The sequence below is a fragment of the Suricata suricatta genome, chromosome 16 (genome assembly GCF_006229205.1).
Source record: "Suricata suricatta isolate VVHF042 chromosome 16, meerkat_22Aug2017_6uvM2_HiC, whole genome shotgun sequence".
Taxonomy (NCBI): domain Eukaryota; kingdom Metazoa; phylum Chordata; class Mammalia; order Carnivora; family Herpestidae; genus Suricata; species Suricata suricatta.
Window position 1 is genome coordinate 1,024,245 of NC_043715.1, and position 19,613 is coordinate 1,043,857.

General features: G+C 61.6%; 1 protein-coding gene across 1 annotated transcript; it reads left to right on the top strand.

Annotated features, from left to right (window-relative positions):
* Window positions 1-549: 549 nt before the first annotated feature.
* On the top strand, window positions 550-6,311 carry SNAI3 (snail family transcriptional repressor 3). The gene is made up of 3 exons (XM_029926381.1): window positions 550-625; window positions 3,580-4,161; window positions 5,956-6,311. The coding sequence occupies exons 1-3, from the start codon at window positions 550-552 to the stop codon at window positions 6,135-6,137; spliced, it is 840 nt and encodes a 279-aa protein (XP_029782241.1). The 3' UTR covers window positions 6,138-6,311.
* Window positions 6,312-19,613: the final 13,302 nt, after the last annotated feature.

Here is a 19,613-nt window from a genome sequence, read left to right on the forward strand (position 1 = left end):
AAGCCCTCCTCCCCAGGCTTTGCCCACCGGGAAAGGCCTCTCTCCCCCAGCCCGGCTGAGCCCTATCACCACTGTGGCCGGTCAACTGGGTCAGCTGTGGAGTTCAGGGCTCGTGCTCACCAATCCTACCGATGCGGGTTTGAGCCGGAGGTGGGGCGAGTGGAACAGGCCTCAGCAAGGGCTCTGCGCACGCCTGCACCGCTGTGTGGACCGGAGCCCGGTGCGGCTTCCACCCAGCCCTGACCTCCGCCCTTTAGTCCATGGCGAGTGGGTGCTCCAGGCCCCAGGGGTCGGTGTGACTCGCGGCCTGCGCCAGGGGCAGTCTCGTGGGGAGGACACGCTCCCTCCCCCGCGGCCCGCGCACCTGTCCTGGGCGTGGCCCTGATGCCCCGCCCCGCGGCCCCGCCCCGGCCGCGCCTCGCGCTGGTTGGCCCAGGCGGCGCGTTATGCTAATGAGACAACCCTCCGGCCACCTGCCCGCTGCGCTGCCCCGCGGGCGCCAGGCGAACACACAGCGAGACGGGCGAGACCGGCGCGCGCAGGAGGACCATGCCGCGCTCCTTCCTGGTGAAAACGCATTCCAGCCACAGGGTCCCCAACTACAGGCAGCTGGAGACGCAGAGAGGTAGGGGCTGCCGGGCTCTCCAGCCCCGCCCAGGGCTCGGCCCCCCGCCCAGGTGGGAGGAGAGAAGTAACCTCCCCGGGTGGGCGGGGGGGCCTGCGAGCGCCTTGTTCACGTCGGGGGCCTCGGCCTCGCGTCGGGGAGAGCACGCGGGGATTCTCTCCCCACTTAGAGAAGTTTCTGGGTCCCCGGTCACTCTGGGGGCTTTTCCCCTATGGCCTGGCGCACCCATTTCACCTAAGGGAAGCCTGGGGCCATCTTCCTGGCGCAGGGGCTATGGGAAGGGTCCGGGGATGGGTGGGAAGAGAGATGGAGGAAGGCTTGGGGCTGCTGTCCAAGGACCGCCCCCCGACCCAGAGCATCCAGAAGGGGCCAGAAGAGCGACCATGGGCTCCGTGTGCCAAGGCCCAGCCCACGAGCCTTCCACAAGGCCCCTCCTCGCCGCTCCGCTCTGTGGGTCACCTGTCCGAGGGCCTCCTCTCACCCCAGTGGAGGTTGCTCAGGGCAGGCTGGGCTGAGGGGCTGCAACCCTCCCCCCTGCCCCAGGTGGCCCAGTGGGGAGACACAGGTCCAGGCCTGCCCATGTCAGTGGGAGAAGTTCCCAGGACAAAGGCCTCTGGAGAGTGATCAGAGCCATCACCCCACAGCCTCTTGGGGCCAAAGCCCCCCTGAGGAACTGCTGGGTGGCTGGGGGAGGAGGGAGAAGGGACACGGAGGAGGCCCAGGAGTGGCGGGCACCCCTGATCTACTCCAAGGCCCACTGCCACCAGGGCGTGCCTTCTAGGTCTGGGGTCCTGAACTCCGCATTTTGAAAACAGTTTAATGGGTCACCACCAGCAATTTCATAAAACAAAATCTAGCAGAAGGCATCAGAATGCAGGGCTCTGTCAAAGGAAACTTTCACTTTAGACGTATACAAGACGGAAACGGAGTTCACGCGGACCCTTGTTCTTAAAGCTTAACGCCTGTTTAGAGCCCAGTCGAGGAGTGCACCCCACTTTACTCCGTGAACATGCAGACCGTCAGAGGGCGCTCTCAGCTTCCTCCCCTCCCCCCGCCTCCTCCCGGATGAGGCTCTCACTTGCTGAGGCTACATGGCCACTGTGAGCCTCTTCCTCCAGGACGTTGCCCCCAGGACAGACGGAGGTACTGGGTCTGGGGTCCGTCCCTGGCGTGGAGGGGACTGAAAAGTCTCTTCCCCTGGGATGTGAGCCACAGCAGCCCCAGAGGGTGTGTGGGAGCATCTGAAGGGGCAGCAGAAGCACTAGACCAGGGCCACAGGCATGGCTGCCGGCCTCCCTCGCCCTCCCTCTGGGGCCGGTCCCCAGCTCCCAAGACCGGGTTTGGCTCTGATGACACCTGGGGCCAGGGTGGTGGCTGAGACTCAGAGACTTAAGAGGTGGCTTTCTTCCCAGTAGAAAGGCCCTGAGTGAAGTGGGGTCCTAGGTTCTCAGGGCATACTGAGGCTGTCTCCCCAGGGCTCCCTTGGAGCTTGTCCCGTAGCCTGACACTGCCCGGTCCCGCTTTCCAGGAGGGCAGAGAGTCGGCATGCTGGTTTATAACTGGGGGGCCTGGGGGGAGCGCAGGATGGAGTGGAAGGTGCGGGAAGTTTCCCTCAATGCCCCCACTTCTTTACACTCTCACCAGCACTTGTGATTGGTTATTTTTAATTCTAGCTGTCCTAGCGGCACGAAGCCGTATCTCACTGTGGCTTTCGTTTGCATCTCCTAGATGGCTAATGATGGCACGCATCTTTCTGTGTTTGTTGGCATATTTGTATTATATGTGTGTGTGTATATATGTATATATAGATATTTTTAAAAAGTAATCTCTACGCCCAACGTGGGGCTTGAACTCCAAACCCTGAGATCAAGAGTCACATGATCTATAGACTGAGCCAGCCAGGCGCCCAACCATTTGTATATCTGGTTTGGAGATCCTGGTGCATTTTAAAACTATATATATGTATGGTTGAGTTGCAAGAGTTCTTTGGATGCTATCTACTTAACAGATACATGATTTGCAAATGCCGTCTCCCGTTCTGTGGGTTGTCTTTCTTACCCAAAGCCTTGGCATGAAGGTAGGAATGGGACCAGAGATTTATGTCAACACATCTGGAGTCAGAAATGGGTTGGGGGCTGCAGATTGGGGCTAGGGAAAAGGGAGGAGGTCAGTCCTGCCTGCCAACCCGTGTCCCTGGGGCCCCTGCCGCTCATCTGGTTGGGCATGGGCCCGCTGGCCCACAACTATAGGAGCCACGGCCCCGGGGAAAGGCTGCCCCTGGAGGCGGTGTGGCACCCCCCGAGGACAGCCACCCCCACCAGGGAGCATTGGCACCCACATCACCATGGGTGAGGGGTGATGGGGGGAGTGGAGGCTCATCGGTCATCTTTACATGGTGGCCTGGCGCCAAATGTCTGATCTGCATCAGCGCCTGCAGGAGGCTGGTGAGAGCTGGCCCGGCAGGGGTCAGAGACGTCTGTCCTGTCCTGCCCGGCCAGCAGGGGGGCCTCCCTGGGCTATTTGGGGATCCTGTAAGACATTTCCTTTGCTTTCAAAGAGGAACTGAGGGGGCCCCTGGGCGGTTTAGTGGGTTGAGCCTCTGACTCATTTTGGCTCAGGGCAGGATCCTGTGGTTGGTGAGTTCAAACCCCCCATCCGGCTCTCTGCTGTCAGCCTGGGGCCTGCTTCAAATCCTTCTCTCCCCCTCTTTCTGACCGTCCCCCACTCGCACTGTCTTAAAAATAAACATTAAAAATAATAATAACAATAAAGAAGAACTCAGGCCTCTCTTCTAGACCCTGTGGTCACTTCCCGAGCCGACACCGACCTCCCAGCCCTTGCCCTCCATGCAGAACTGCTGACAACCCAGAAGATAGGCCATGGCTGCAACAAGAAGGGACAGAGCTCTGGGGCTCAGGCCCACCTTCACCCTCTCTCTCCCTCCTCCCTTCCAGAAGCTAACGGCACCTGTTCCGCCTGCAGGGGGCTGGCGGTGCCCCTCTTCCTCCCAGAAAATGCGGCCTCTTCTACCTCTGGTGACTCTCCCCGGCCCTGGGACCGCACCTCTGTCGTCGCCCGCATCTCCCTGCCCCTTCCGAGTACCGAGGAAGCGCTGGGGGCCTGTGAGCCAGACCTCCTGGCAGGCAGCCAGGTGGACCCTCGGGCCAGCCGGGCCCCCGGCCTGCCCCTCAAAGACAGCCTGAACCACCTCAACCTGCCTGCCCTGCTGGTCCTGCCCACACGGTGGCCCCCGATCCCAGGCCCGGATGGGGGCCCGGCTCCAGACAGACTGCAGGCAGCCCCGGGGGGCTTTGAGGGCCTGCACGGCCACAGGCCGCACCCCACACCAACAGGGCTGGCCAGGCACCCGTGGGCGCCCCGCTGCTTCAGCTGCAGGCACTGCGACAAGGAGTACGCCAGCCTGGGTGCCCTCAAGATGCACATCCGCACGCACACGCTGCCCTGCCTCTGCTCCGTCTGCGGCAAGGCCTTCTCCAGGCCCTGGCTGCTCCAGGGCCACATCCGGACCCACACAGGTGGGTCAGTCCGCCAGGGGCACCTGGCTGGGGGTGAGGGTGGGGCCTGGGGGTCAGGAAGGGAGGGCGGCTCCGCAAATGGGAGGGTGCACGGTCACAGGGCTTCTGCTTCCCTGTGTGTGGGTTTCAAAGCCCCGCAAGCCAGAGATGCCCTCCGTCCCAGCTCCCAGGCCGGAGTCTGAAATCACGGAGGCGCAGGGCCGCACTCCCCGCAGAGGCGCCATGGGATGGTCCCTCCGGCCCGTCCAGCCCCCGGGGGCTCCAGGCGTCCCTGCACCCCCGCCCTCACACAGCCTCTCCTGTATGTGTGTGTGTGTCCAAACTCCCTCCATTGCAAGGACACCAGTCCCGCTGGACCGGGGTCCACACACTCCAGTGACCCCACTGTAACCTGATGACACGTGCAAGGATCCTAATTTCCAAGAGAGGTCATATTCACAGGGACAGGGGATTCTCCTGGCCTGTGGTGGCAACCATGGGGGTCACACAGACTGTCTGAAGGGCACAGATGAGGACGGAGTCTTGGCTGGGGGCTGGGGCCCCGGGGGCAAACCGGTCCCCGGTGAGGGTGCACCAGGAGAAGGCGGGAGGGAAGAGAAGGGCAGCTGCGGGCAGAGCCCCGGCGGGAGAGAGGGCGGGAGAGGGGCCTGCGCTCGGACCTGAGGGAGGCCGTGCATCAGCCACACCGCCCAAGGCCGGAGGTGGGCTGCCTGCCCCAGGGCCGTGGGAGTTGAGCCACCCCTCACCCAGCCAGGCACGGGAGGGACGCGTGGGCATGGAAAGACTGAAGTCCAGGGGTAAGGCTCACAAGGCTGAGCCCACAGCGGAACGCGTGCCCCCTGCCGCCGGAGCCTCCCGGCCCTGAGCCAGGGCTCTGCAAGGAGGACTGCTCTGATCACACCCGGGCGGAGGCTGGGAGGAAGGGTTTTGCAGGAGTCTTTCTCTGGGCTGAAATTCCAGGCGGTTTTCCTCAGCTCCCCGGGGCTCACACCGCCAGGGGCCCAGTGCTCCTGGTCTGGGGGCCCCGCGGGCGGGAGGCCCCGCAGGAGGCTGGCCCGGGGGGGACTGCAGGCTGGTGCTTCTCCGGATTCTATCGAGTGTACGACGGGCAGGCACCCCACAGAGGCGGAGGAGAACGGTGACCCTTAAGTCTTTTTACACTTGTCAGGGTTGTCCTGGGGGCCCCGCTCCCCGCAGAAGGGCTTCGTCCAAATCCCTGCTTGCCCAGACTGGCGGTGGCCCCCAGAGCACAAGGGTCTGAAGCCGTTCCCAGATGCCTGTCCCCACCGCAAGGGCTGGGGCTCGCCCGCACGGCAGCCTCTGTGGGAGCCCAGCCGCTTCCCGCCACCGCCCGTCCTCAGGCAGGAACAGCCCAGGGCCCCCAGGGCTGCTCGGGGCCAGGTCTCTGGCCGCTGGAAGGCTCTGGCAGAAACAGAAGGATCTAGCAACGGTAGCAGATCGAGCAAGGACCCATGCTAGCTCTTCCCTCCTGGAAAGGGCTTTAGATGCCACCGTCCTGCCCAGGGGTGACATTCCACCCTGTTCCCAGGCAGCTCTGACCCTGCCGGTGGATGTGGGCCTCGCGGCCCCAGGGTTTCCTTCCTCCTCGGGGAAGCGCTGAGGCCCCGGCCTGTATCTCCCGGGGGAGGGGGAGGGAAGACCAATGCGTCAGAACTGCGGTGAGCATTTGGAGGCGGCAGAGGGGTTTACTCCTTTATAAGCAGAGACGGGGGGCCTGGGGCCACCTCCTGGGACAGACCAGACGGACACTCACACAGCGCCGTCCTCCCTCAGGTGAGAAGCCCTACACCTGCTCGCACTGCGGCAGGGCCTTCGCCGACCGCTCCAACCTCCGGGCCCACCTGCAGACGCACTCGGACACCAGGAAGTACCGGTGCAAGAGCTGCACCAGGACCTTCTCCCGCATGTCGCTCCTGGCGCGGCACGAGGAGTCTGGCTGCCGCCGCGGCCCCTGACAGGAGCGGCTCGGCGAGGTGGGAGGGACCGGACTTCAGCCCTCCTGGCACCCGTGCTGCCCGATGGGCCCAGCCCCACGCTCGCTCGGTGGGCACTCCTCGTCTCCCCATCGGCCACCGGCCGCCACCTGCCACCCGGTTCTGTCCAGGACCAGAGCTGCCAGTGGGCTGGGACGACTGAAGGAAGTCCATCACGGCAATGTGAGCCACCGCCCTGTGTGCCTTGCTCTGGTTCCCAGTTCTCTTCTCCCAAGAGAGAAGGCTGCTGGGGGTGGGTGCCCGCTGGGCCAGCTCCTGCCCCTCGGCTTTCGTGGGCACGGCTCCCTCAGGCTCACCCCCACGAGCACACACGTGGCACTGGCTGTCCCGACACGGAGCCAAGGCCCCGTCTGCAGCGCAGGGCAGTGAGGAGCCTGGCACCCCTGCCTGTCACACCCCCTGAGGCCCCGCGTCCTGCCTGGTGCCCCGGGCCTGCAGAGGAGGCCGAGCCAGAGTAACTGCCCGGATTCCTGGGTAATTTGGGCCTCTGGCCACAGAGCAGGGGAGGCGAGGTGTCGAGACGGGGAGTGGGGAGGCTCACTCCAAGCAGCTGAGCAGGGGCACCTTCTTTGGGAAAAAGGAGACCAGAAATAGCATTCTATAGGGAGAGAGAGCAACTGCAGGGCCTGGACTCGCCGGGGCTGAGGCTGAGAGTAGAGCTGGGAAGGGCGAGGCTGGGGAGGAGGCCAGCAGGGGGCTGTGTCCGCATCGGCCGGACGCTCAGCAGAGAACCCGGTTCTGCGTCTGCACCCGGCTCTACTGAGACCACCGTGTCGCCAGGGGGCCATGTCCGCGGCCACCGGGGGCACCGTCGCCCCAGCTCTGCCCGCCCTCGCCCGAGGCCGCAGGCGTCCGCCAGCGCCAGCGGAGGGAGTGCACCTGCTGCAGACACGCGCCTGCCGACCGCCTTAGATGGCCACGGGAGACCCTCCCCAGCAACCCGAGTGCATCCTCTGCACCCCCAGTCTGCCGGCCGGCCACCTGCTGGGCTGGCCCTCACTCTTGTCCGTGTGTCTGAGCGTCTCGGTCGGCCCCTGGAAGGTGGTCTGTGTCTAACAAGGACTAAGTTCTTGACGCCCGGAGGGGACAGCTGTCCCACTTCTGGCCCAGCCTGGAAGACAAAGTTAGGCTCTTTGTTCCTGGCACTGAGTGGAGGACACAGGGCAGGCGGCAGAGGCCCTGAGCCGCGCAGACCTGCTGAGGTGGGTTCGCCAGGCCGCTCCTGTAGATTATGCCCAAGTCTCCTCGGGGCGGAAGGGCCCAGGGGGCTGGTTTGATGATGGCCACTGGAGGGGCCTTGGGGATCCCCCAGAGGAAACCTGACTCCGATCTGGGGCTTCTCTGCACCAAGGGTGACCTTGACCTTGACCTCTACCCAGGAGGGCCGCGGCTCCAGCACACAGCAGAAAGGGCTAGCAGGTGCCATGGAGATGCTCTCTGGGGAAGCCACGTTCACATGTCCAGGCCTGTGCCCTGCTCTCCCCTCCGCAGGGACCTGCTGTCCCTGGAGGGACAGATGGTGCGAACCGGAGCTTAGCTACTGCGTCAGTGTGCTGCAGCTCCCGTGACAAGTCCCGCTCAGCATGCGGCTTCCCACAGGCTCGGGGCAGACGTCGGGCCCGCGGTGCTGCAGGGCTCGCCCCCTCTGGGGCTGGAGGGAGACTGTCCTGGGGCTGCCCCCCTTCTCTCTCTCTCGGTTCCTCCTGGTTTGCGAGCATCTTGGATGTTCCTTGGCTGGTGGACACACCACCCACCTCTGTCTCCACCTCACATGGCTTCTTCCTGCACGTGTGTCCACATTTCCACTTGCTGTGCGGACACCCGTCCGACAGGGTTAGGACCCCACCCTGATGGCCTCACCTTAACTTGATCACCTGCAAAAACCCTGATCCCGAATATGGTCAGGATTTCAACATATGTACCAAGGGGGACACCATCCACCCCCCACCAGCTGAAGTGAAGACAGTTTGCCAAGAAATACCCGGTGGGTCCCTGTGCTTGGGCTGAAGGATGGGCGGGAGAGAGGTCTCCTCTGTCCCCCTTGGTCCAGGATGGTGGGGGGCAGTCAATTTTAACTGACGGATAAACTGGAAAACACCTCCTGTCCATCATCCTGACCAGGGGCCCTCCCCTAACAGGGTGGTCCTCCCCCCAACAGTCTCTGGGAGCTCTGGGCCCCTCTGCTGAGCAGGTCAAGCCCATGCTTTGGCCCATTCCCGGCCATCTCACAGGAGGGCTTTTTTTTTTTTTTAAATAGCATCCAGATGCCCGAAGGAAGCTATATTGTAAATTGTGTTCTATTTCTGGGCCCTGATAGCTAAATGAGGCAACGCACCTGTTGGGTATGAAGGGAGGGAATTTCACAGCCCTAAAATAAAGTCGAATGCTTGCCCTCTGTGCCGGCCCGTGGAAAATGCTCTTATATTTATATCTGGACTGGCAGAGGGCAGGGTAGTGGAGGCCGGGTTGGCAGAGAGGGTGAAGAAAGGCCGGGGACCTGCCAAGGACCTGTCAGAGAATGAATGGGGGGCATGGTCCACCAGCGGCAGGTCGGCTGCAGTGGGACCCCAGGGAGGCCACCAGCCTGGCCGCTCAGGGCCCCCAGCTCCCCCCTCGCCTTTCCCAGGTTACCGTGCCTGGTCCTCAGGACTCATGTGGGTTGCCCACTTAGAAGCCGGCTCTCTGGAGACCTCTCCCAACACCTACAGGATGGGGATCGGCGGGCGTCTTGGCTCTTTTCTGAGGGTGCTGTTTGGGTCCCTCCCACCTACAGGCCATCGTTTTCCCACCCGAACTATACGGACCACATTTCCACTCTTCCCCCTAAAGAAGGCCTTTCGGTCCTGGTGCAGCACATTGTCAGAGCACCTGCGAGGCGGGAGCAGGTGGAGGAGGGCGGGGCCTGAGGAGCCGGGGGCGGGTGCTACAGCTCCAGGCCCGTTATGCGCGGTGAAGGCAGAAACCTAAGATATGAGCCAGGATGCTGGACACAGGGAAAGCCATGTAACGAGCCCTCCCAGGTTAGGGACCCCATCTTTCGGCACGACAGGTGCACCTGGATGGCGGTGTGAGGCCCACGGACAGAGTCAGCACCAGATACCCAGCAAGGAAAACCTCTGTTTTCTGACTCGGGTGTCAGCGCCCGGCCTCTGCGAGCTCAGTCCTGGAAACAGGTGTGAGAGGGACACGCGGTCTCCAGGGGCCCCGCCCCTCGGCCCCCGCCCCGCCAAAAGCAGACACGCTGAGGTTACACCTTCCCTTCCAAAAGCCCAGAGGGCTCCATAAATATCATTTTGGCCCAGAATGTTCTGGGAGGGCGGTTCTCTAGAAGTTTGAAAATAGCCCGCGTGTTACTATCTTTATTCAGAGAACCCGCTGCGGGCCTCCACTCGGTGGCTAACTATAGCTCCCTGGCAAAGTTCAATGGAACACAAGTTTCCAGGCCTCCATCACTTGCAGAAGGCCTGACATTCCAGGGACACAGCTCGGCCAAGACTCAGCGAGGCTCCGAAGAGGCTGGGGGGACACGCACTGCGGGACGGGCCTCCCTGCCCCTGGGGGCGGGGCATGTCGCTCGGGACTCCCGGCCATCGGGGGCCCTGGCTGGTCCCGAAGGAGGTGTTCTGGTTGCAGCTGAGTCAGTCCCACTAGAAAGCCTTGCTTCCACTGCTGTAAAAAAGGAATCGTGCTAAACTCTATTTCAGAATTCAGGGAGGTGCCAAATACACATTAAAAAAAGACACTTCGGATGCCTAAAATAACATAGAATAGCTAACTTTAGAGAAACTCGCCACCTGTGCCCCCTCTGACAATCTGTGTGCACTTCCAGACCACCGAGTTCCGGCTCCGGTCGCCCCGCTCACTGGGCTGCTGGGAGCCCTCAGGGCCCAGGAGACACCGGGCAGCGCTCAAGTGCACCCTGGTGCCAAGGACAGGAGCGCAGGGTCCGTCTTGGCGGCTGGGCGTGGGGGTCCCTGGTATGTGCAAAAGTTGGAGGCTGCCTTCTCACCAACCACCATCAGTGCTGCGCCCCCCACTCCCAGGCTGAGGGGAGGGCATGTGTCCCCTCCGACCCCCCACACGTCTGCCCCTTGGGCCCCTCCTCTGGCCTCCTGGAAGACCGCACCCTCCACAGGTCCTCAAGGAGGACGTGTAATCACTCAAACATGCCAGCCCCTTCTCCCTCCTGGCAGTGGGCCTGGGCCCGGGACACACGTGACACGCTGACTTCAGAAATGAGAGCTGGGGAGGGGGGGCGGGACCTGGGGGCTCAGTTGAGCGTCTGACTCTTGACTCTGGCTCAGGTAATGATCTCAGTTTGTAGGTTGGAGCCCCAAGTTGGGCTCTGTGCTGACAGCTCAGATCCTGCTTGGGACTCTCCCCTCTCTCTCTGCCCCTCCTCCACTCATAATCTCTCTCTCAAAACTAAGTAAATTAATATTTTTAAAATTTAAAAGAAAAGAAACGGGATTCTGAGGAGGGCGGTGCTGAGAGCCGCACGCCCACCCGGAGGATGCCAGGGTTTAAATTGGCCACAGGGAGGCTGGCATCGGGCCTGTCCGAGGCTGGTCCTGCTGCCGGTCCCTCTGCTGGCGTAGACGAGGCGCAGCCCCCGTCCCTGTGGCTCCAGCTGCCTTGTGGCGGCAGAACAGGCGCCTGCATCAGCCCTACACACAGGTGCCCTGCAGACCTGCCCTCCGCGCATGCAGGGTGGCATCCCCGCACCAGTGCCCTGCCCCGTCCCCTCTGCGCAGCCCAGGCCCGGCCTGGATCTTACTAAATCCCTGTGTCCTGGTTCCGGCAACTTCCTCAGTGAAGAAATCACAAGTGTCCACAGCCCTTCTGCTCCCACTGGAGCGTGACGGTCCCCACCGGGGAGGGCGTGCCCACGGGACACCCGTGGAGGCCCAGGCTGGCACCTGCAGGCGTCTCGTCAAAACAGGACTCAGTGAGCCCGTCACTTCAAGAGTGAACAGTCCTTCTTGCCCACGATGATGTTTACATTTTTAAGACGATGACAATTTTGGAAGCTTTTTATCTTTGGGCAGCTTTCCAAGCTTGAAGACTTTTCTGATGAGAACGTGTTTTTTTCTAAATGATACAATGAAATGTCAACATGTGAAATTCTGGATAAATCAGCAAACCAGTATTTTCCCAGTGACCCGTGCGGACGCTACACACTCGGGCCCGGGCCGCAGACCCCAGGCAGGAGACGGGTCTTTGTGGAAAGAGCACGGGAGACGCTCATGTGACAGTGGCTGTCACATGCCAGTCACAGCTATGCTGGAGGAAGTGCCATGGGCTGGGGTCTGGTGCCACCAGAGACGGACCACGGCGCCGTGTGAGCGCGTTTCCAGCACCGTCCGTGGACGCGCCACCTCAAACCACACCGCGGCGGCGACAGCACCGCCAGGACGCCAGCCGCCCAGCTCTACAAGAACACAGAGCCGCCCTCCTCCAACTGCGTTTCAGAAAGTAGTGATTTTTCACGTGACGGGCTGAGGAGCGATGATTTCAAATGAGTGGAGATGGCAACCTTCGGCTCCTCACCAACCTCGGCCCCGAACACGGGCTCACACAGGCGCCCCACAGAAGGGCCCCCGCGTGCCGCCGGGCTGCAGCGCCGGCCACAGAGCTTGAGAACACGCCCCGCGTGGCCTTCCAGGGCGGCGGGGACCGCTGGCGGCACGCACGCCCGGGGCGCAGTGAGCGCAGGTGACGTGAAGGGGCCCTCCGGGGTCACCGTGACCACGGTGTCTTAGGCCTTTGCCCAAGGACTCCAGAGACAGAGCCCTGCGGCCACGGGGCTCCATCGCGGGCGTGCAGAGCGCCGGGATTCGCCCCGAGGGAGCCCGCACCTGGCCCACGTTTCCCGCCTGCGCCAGGCTCCCCGCCTCCGTCCTCACAGGCCCTGTGGCTCAGCCCGACCCGGGAGGGCTCCCCTGCCCCCGCCCCCTCCCCGGCCACACCTTGCTCCAGCAAGTTCAAGGCATCATGTGGGAGGCCCCCTCCTCCCACAAGCCCCACCCTGTGGGGGCCGCTCTGCACCCCACCTGGCGGGCCTGTATCTGATCGCGACAGGCGCTCAGCAAACTTCAAAGCAATGAAGGAACAGACGGGGAACAGGGCGTGGCTCGTTGGAAACAAGGCTTTGTGGTTTTTTTAAGTTAATTTCTAATTTATAGCCACGTCAGTTAGCACATAGTGCAACAGTGATGAGGAGTGGACTCCAGCGACTCATCCCCTACATGTGACCCCCAGTGCTCACCCCAAGCAGGGCCTCCTCGATGCCCATCCCCCATCTAGCCCACCCCCGCCCCTCTGGCAGCCCTCAGTTCTCTGCATTAAAGAGTCTCTTATCCCCCTCCCTGTTCTTATATTATTTTTTCTTCCCTTTCTATATGTTTATCTGTTTTGTATCTTAAATTTCAAGAGTGAAGTCATAGGATGTTTATCTTTCTCTAATTTCACTTAAAATAATACCGTCCAGGGACACCTGGGGGGCTCAGTCGGTTAAGCATCTGACTTCTGCTCAGGTCATGATCTCGCGGCTCGTGGGTTCGAGCCCCGCATCCGGCACTGTGCTGACAGCTCGGAGCCTGGAGCCTGTCTTCGGATTCTGCGTCTCCCTCTCTCTCTGACCCACCCCCACTCTGTCTCTCTAAAATAAACAAAAAAAATTTTTTTTCAATAAAAACAAAACAAAACATAATACGCTCTAGTTCCCTGCAGGCGGCTGCCCACGGCGCGGGCTCGTTTTTCCCGGCCGAGTAATGCTCCAGTGCCCACATAACCCGCACCTTCTCCGTCCACTCGTCTGCCGATGGACAGCCACACTCTTTCCACACTTGGAAACACTGGGGTGCGTGTGCCCCTGGATCAACACCCAGGGGTGCCATCGCGGGGCCGTAGGGCAGTTTTGTCTTTGAGGACCGGCCATGCTGTCTCCAGCGCGGCCGCGCCAGTCTGACCCCCCAGCCGTGCAGTAAACCAGCCTTTCCTGACCTTTCCTCTTCAGGCCACTTCTAGGGCTGATCTCACAGTCGGGGCCTTCTCTCAGCCCTGGAAAAGAGCCCGCTGTCTTCAGCACAAACCTGACGGCCGTCACCTACCCTAGGCTGCTGTGCCCGTCAGGCGGGCACGGGTCCGGGACGGCGCGCACGGTGTGAGCGAGAGGGCGGGCTGGGCGCGTGCCCCGACGGAGGGGACAGTCTCCATCGCGCTCACCGGAAGTCACCGGGTGAGCGTGGGGCGGCGCCGCCAGCCGCTGGCCTCGGGTGACAAGGCTTCCCGGCCTGTGAACGCAGGGTCAAGTGGTGGAGCTCGGAGCTCAGCTGGGGAAACTGGAAGCCCGGGAGGAAGCTGTGTGCCTCGCTCACTGGCTGAGCCGTGTGAGCACTGTCTTCTGAGAGGCCGTGGCACTCGCCTGAGCAGTTTGGGGACCAATGACAACCAACGCTCACCATGGGTGGACACGGCCCTTCTGAGGGCCTCAGCCTCCACCAAGGAGCAGGTAGCTTGTTCCTCTCCCACAGGTGAGAAAGCAGAAGCCCAGAGAGGCTATGCAGAGTGTCTAAAGTCACACAGCACGTCAGTGGAATGCTGTGATTTAAATGCAGGGGCTCTGGTTTCAGTCTGTGATCTTAGCTGCTAAACCACGTTGCTGCTCAGCAAGAGATTCTGGGCTTTTCTTTCTCTTGGAATGAGAAACAGGGCAGCCGATCAGGAGGGCAGAGGCTGTTTTCTGAACTGGGGCAGAGGCCTGGGTGAGATGGTCAGAGGGCCAGGAGGACGTGCAGGAAGGGGAGCCACCTGGGGCTTCTGGGACTGGAGTGTGGGACGCCGGGCTCTCCTCACCCCTGCGGAGGGGAAGACAAGGGGCAGTGAAGAGCTCCGAATCTCACCAGGCTTGAGACACGGGGCGGAAAACTCAGGAAGAACACCGGAGCGGGGGGGTGGTCACGGCAGCGGCCGGAACGGATCGTCCAAAGGCAGGTGTGGAAAGGGTTTCTCCTGAGCCAGCTGTGATGTCGCCACTGGCAACCGGGCCTGGGGACTGCAGGGGGAGCAGGTCACCTGCCTGGCCCTCCACTGGGGCTCGGTTCCCTGGCCCGGCCCTCCACACTCTGGGACTCAGTCCCCAGGCCCGGCCCTCCATACTCTGGGACTCAGTCCCCAGGCCAGGGTCCTCCAAACCCTAGGACTCAGCCCCGGGCCGGCCCTCCACATGCTGGGACTAAGCCCCCGGCCACAGCTCTCTGCGCCCTGGGACTTACCCCCAGGCCATGACCCTCCACACTCGGACTCAGTTCCCCCACCCCCAGGCCCGGCCCTCCACCCCCTGAGACTCAGGGCTCTGCTCCTTGTGGCTCATGGAGAGAATGTACACTGTCCCTGCTGGAACCATAACCCTTTCAGGCAAAGAGCAGCAGCCAGATGCCGGCAGGTGCCTGCAGGGGTGTGTGTGAGGTGGTGAGAGCTGGCACGGAGGCCCCCGCCAGCGCCTACAATAAAGGACACACGAACACCTGCTGCGTGTCCCTTCCCGAGTACCTGGGGACTACGATTTGCTGGGGTCCCTGTAACAGAGCCCCACTGGCGGGCTCAGAGGTCAGACACTTATCCTCTCCCAGTCCCGGGGGCTGCAGGCCCCAGATGGACGGGTCCCTGCTGAGGCGCCCGCGTGGCCCGCAGACAGCATCGTCTCCCTGTGTCCTCAGCGTGCGTCTGTGCCTGACTTCCTTCTCTCCCTCAGTCACTGGGGTCAGGGTCCCACCTACTGACCTCATTTTTTAATATAATAACCCCTTCAAAGACCCTGTCTCCAAAAAAGTCAAATCTCCAGGGCCTGGGAGTCAAGATGTCAACATGCAAATCTTCAGAGGACAACTCAGCCCCCGTTCAAAACGTGTAATCTGATGTCAACAGTGGAAAGCGGACGTGGCCCCTCAGGTGCCCGTGTGCCGCGAGCGGCCTTCCCAGGACGCTGAGGCCGGCAGCGTCCTGGCCCCGTTCCGGGCAGGGGCGTGGCACGCTCAGGGGCTCCTGACTGCAGCACAGCAAGGCCAGGGTCTGCACCAGGCAGTCTCCCCAGATCCGCACACCCCTCTCTTGCTGGAGGCGGCAGCTCGGCTCTGCAGGGGTGGGTGGGGCCCTGCTCAGGGCAGCGCCTTGCTCTCCCCCAAGCTGCTGGCCTTCCCTGGACCAGGCTTAGGAATCCAGATCTGCCCCCTCCTCGTCCTCAGTCCCACACCCCTGTCCCCTGTGCTACCAGGGCAGAGCCTGCTTGGGATTCTCTCTCTCCCTCTCTCTGCCCGTCCCCCCAAATAAATAAATAAACCTAAAAACCAAAGTCTGTACATAAAGTCCGGTTTTATGCTGTCTCTCCCGATGGAGGAGAGACGGTGGGTACCTGCTTAGCGCCAGACTCGGCGCCTCGAACAGGCCCAGCACGGAGGACCCGGGAGGAACGGGAGCATCGGCGGCCGGAGGAGCGGAGAGATTCAGACTCCGTCGTCCTCGCTGCGGGGCGGCCGGCGCGGTGCCCGGGAGCAGAGCCCGCAGTTCCGAGAAGCGGCCGCTGATCTCCAGAGGAGGCGGCGGGACCACGCAGCCGGCAGCTGAGGCGCGGGCGTGGGCAGAAGCCGGGCCCTCCAGCCGCTGTCGGGGCCGACCCCGTGGAAGGGGGTGCACGGGGAGACGCCCTGCTGGGCGCTCTGGGAATCTGCCTGCTCCATGAACAGGGGGCCCCCACCTTCCCCTTGCGGGGAGCCCCACGGTGACAGTGCTGGTCCCGCGTCGCAGGAGATGGAACAAGGACACAGATAACCACACATCTCCAGATGGGGGGGGGCCCGGCACCCGCCATTTCCATCGTGACATGTCCCCCCACCCCAAGCCACCTTCGCTCCGCCACCCTGTGCTGCCTTGGCCGGCATCGGACTCCGGCTTCACTGCGTCTAGGCCTGGCTCCAAGAGTTCACTTTGGTTCAGAAATCAAAGGGCAAATATCGTTAGACGAGCAGTTGGGCAAAGACAGGGCCCATGTGTCCTCTGACGCTGAGGCGAGCCCACTCAGGTCAGTAAGTCTAAAGCAGACAGTGACCAGAGCCCTGGGTTCACGGCCACCCGCCTGGTGCTTCGGACATGAGGCAGTGGCGTCACCGGGCAGCCGCGCTGCAGCGGGACCCGCACACGGCCACCTGCGAGCGCTAGGCGGATGAGGCGCCACGCCAGTCTGTGCCCGCGAGGCCGTCGCCCGCCCGCAGCCTCGTCCCCCAACCACGGGGCCGCCTGCTGGCTCTTTCTAGAAGGCTCAGGAGAGGAATTTGCCATGAACGTTTATGCGTCTTGTCCAGTCTCCACCTCCAGGCCTCAACACATGTCCTCCTTCCTTCGTCCACACTTTCCGAGGCCTCAGACTCCCTTTACTGACCCTCCAATACAATTTCCATTCCAGACCACAGGGTCTGTGTCACAGGAGACGACAGACGTCACAGACCACACAGTCAACAGACAGATGATAGGAACTATTACAGTCTAAACGATACAGCTCATCAGTCTACAGAGGGTGGCCGACACACTCTACCACAGTCCACAGATGACACAGACGGTCATAGTCCATACGGGACAGACGGCACAGACTGTCACCGTCTATAGATGACGGGTGACAGGCGGTACAGACTGTCACAGTCTATAGACGATGTGTGACAGACAGCACGGACTGTCACAGTCTATAGATGACAGGTGATGGACGGCATGGACTGTCACAGTCTACAGATGACAGACAGCATGGACTGTCACAGTCTATAGGTGACAGGTGACACACGGCACAGACTGTCACAGTCTATAGATGACGGGTGATGGGCAGCACGGACTGTCACAGAGTATAGATGACGGGTGACGGGCGGCACAGACTGTCACAGTCTATAGGGACAGACAGGTGACAGACGGCACAGCATGGACTGCCACAGTCCAGGCTCGGCACACGACAGTGATCACAAATCCCAGACCACCACGGTAACTGTTAGGGGTCTCCCTGCTGTGATCCATCCACATGACCGAGTATCTCTGCTCAAGATACAGTCAGACCATGTCATCCCCCAGTCTCTGGGGCCTGGTGTGACAGCATCTGCGGCGCCACTGTCTCTGCTGTGTCACTGCTTACGTGTCGGGAGCTGACATCTGCACGGGTCGGCTGTGCGTCTCCGAGGATGGGGTGCCCTCCTGCCGCCTCTGACTGCTTAGAAGAGGGTCTAAAGGCTCCGCAGCCTCTGTTTTGTGACGTGAGACGGTCACACGGCTCCTTCCTGAGCGGGGACAGAACGACAGGGTAACTTCAGAAGGTGTGAAAGTGTGGGGGCCGGGGGCGCCCTCGTACCGGGTCCCCCGCTGAGCGTGGCCGGAGCCCCTTTCTCTGCCGGGCCGGGCACGCCCACCCTTCCCACGCTTCTTATCCCATTTGTGCGCCACTCCGCTACCCTCTCACCTTCCCGGGTGTCGGCCGGTGCGCAGCAGCTGCAGACGCTCGGCTCAGCCAAGCTGGCGCTGGATCCATGACACCGACTCCGTCCTGCAAAGGACAGTGTGGTCGTTAGAGACGGAAGTGTGTGTGAGAAGAGCAAGGCTCAGAAGACACGCAGTGCCACCAGAGATGGGGCCACGGGGACAGCGCCACAGGAGCAGAGCCACAGGGCCAGAGCCACGGGGCCAGGGCCATGGGGACAGCGCCACAGGGACAGGGCCACGGGGACAGCGCCACAGGGACAGGGCCATGGGGACAGCACCACAGGGACAGCGCCATAGGAGCAAGGCCACAAGCCAGCGCCACAGGAGTGGGGCCATGGGGCCAGCACAGCCCACCATGCAGGTGAGCAGACCTGGAAGGGATGGCGGTCAGAGAGCTGCTCTGAGTCTCACAGTTAGTGGCGGCGGCTGCGGGGTCACATTCTGATGCTGCACACGACCACACGACCTGCACTCTTTTATGTGCAGCAAACATTTTTTTTTAATTTAAAAATATTTTTTTAATGTTTTTAAATTTATTTTTGAGAGACAGAGAGAGAGCACGAGCAGGGGAGACACAGAATCGGAAGCAGCTCCAGGCTCCGGGCTGTCAGCACAGAGCCCAATGCAGGGCTAGAACCCACGGAATGTGAGATCGTGACCTGAGTCGAAGCCGGACGCTTAAGCGACTGGGCCCCCCAGGGGGCCCCAAACATTTCTTAATAAACAGAAAAACTCTACAAAGAAACAGTGACCCTGGGAGGCGGACATCAGGAGGGGGAGGGGCGGTAATCCCAGGGGAGATTATGGGGTGTGCTCCAGCCCCCTCCCCTCAGCAGGTGGCTCCCAGGAAACACTTGCCAGCCCCCAGCTCGGCCTCAGACCCACATTCTCTGAATGGGAATGCCTGGCAAGCCTGGGCCGGCTCCCAGGGTCACTGAGAGCCCCAAGCGTGCCCCAGGGAGCTGTCTGGGTTGGCAGGTCAAGACAAGAGTCTATCACGAGCATGGATGAAATAATTCATAGTAGGACTTCGTCCCTGACACGCAGGATGGGGACAAGTGGCCAGAGGTGGACGGGCCGGGCAGCTGAAGGCTCTGAGGGTCACTGTGTGGGAGACGTGGGAGCGCTGAGCTCCCTCTCTGGTCTCTCTCCGGTCCCCGGGCAGGAGGGAAGGGCAGCAGTGTGAGCGCAGTGAGGCCCCCCTGCTTCTGCTCACCGCACTCGGCATCTGCACTCTGCACAGCATGGTGACGCAGGGCAGACCCGTGATCGGCGGTCACGCTCTCCTTGCGGAAGGCCAGGCACCGAAGCCTGCAGCCTGGAGGTGACCCGCAGCCCCTAGGCCTCCACCTCACATCCGGGGCCTGACCGGGGCAAACCAAGACCACAACGAGAGGCAGCTTCACACCCATGTCAAAACAACACCAGCATTCTTCACAGAGCTGGAACAGGTCATCCTAAAATGTGTATGGAACCAGAAAAGACCCTGAAGAGCCAAAGTAACATTGAAAAGGAAAACCAAAGCACGAGGCGACACACTCCCAGACTCCGAGCTGTATCACAAGCTGCCATCATCAAGACAGGGCGGGATAGGCAAAAACAGACACTCAGATTAACAGAACAGAACAGAGAACCCAGAAGTGGACCCACAAGCGTATGGCCAACTCATCTTTGACAAAGCAGGGAAGACTATCCAGTGGCATAAAGACAGTCTCTTCAACAAGTGGTGCTGGGAAAACTGGGCAGAGACATGCAGAAAAATGAACCTGGATCACATTCTTACACCACACACAAAAATAAACTCAAAATGGATGAAAGACCTAATGTGAGACAGGAAGCCACCAAAATCCTCGAGGAGAAAGCAGGCAAGAACCTCTCTGACCTTGGCCACAGCAGCTTCTTATTCAACACGTCGGTGGAGGCAAGGGA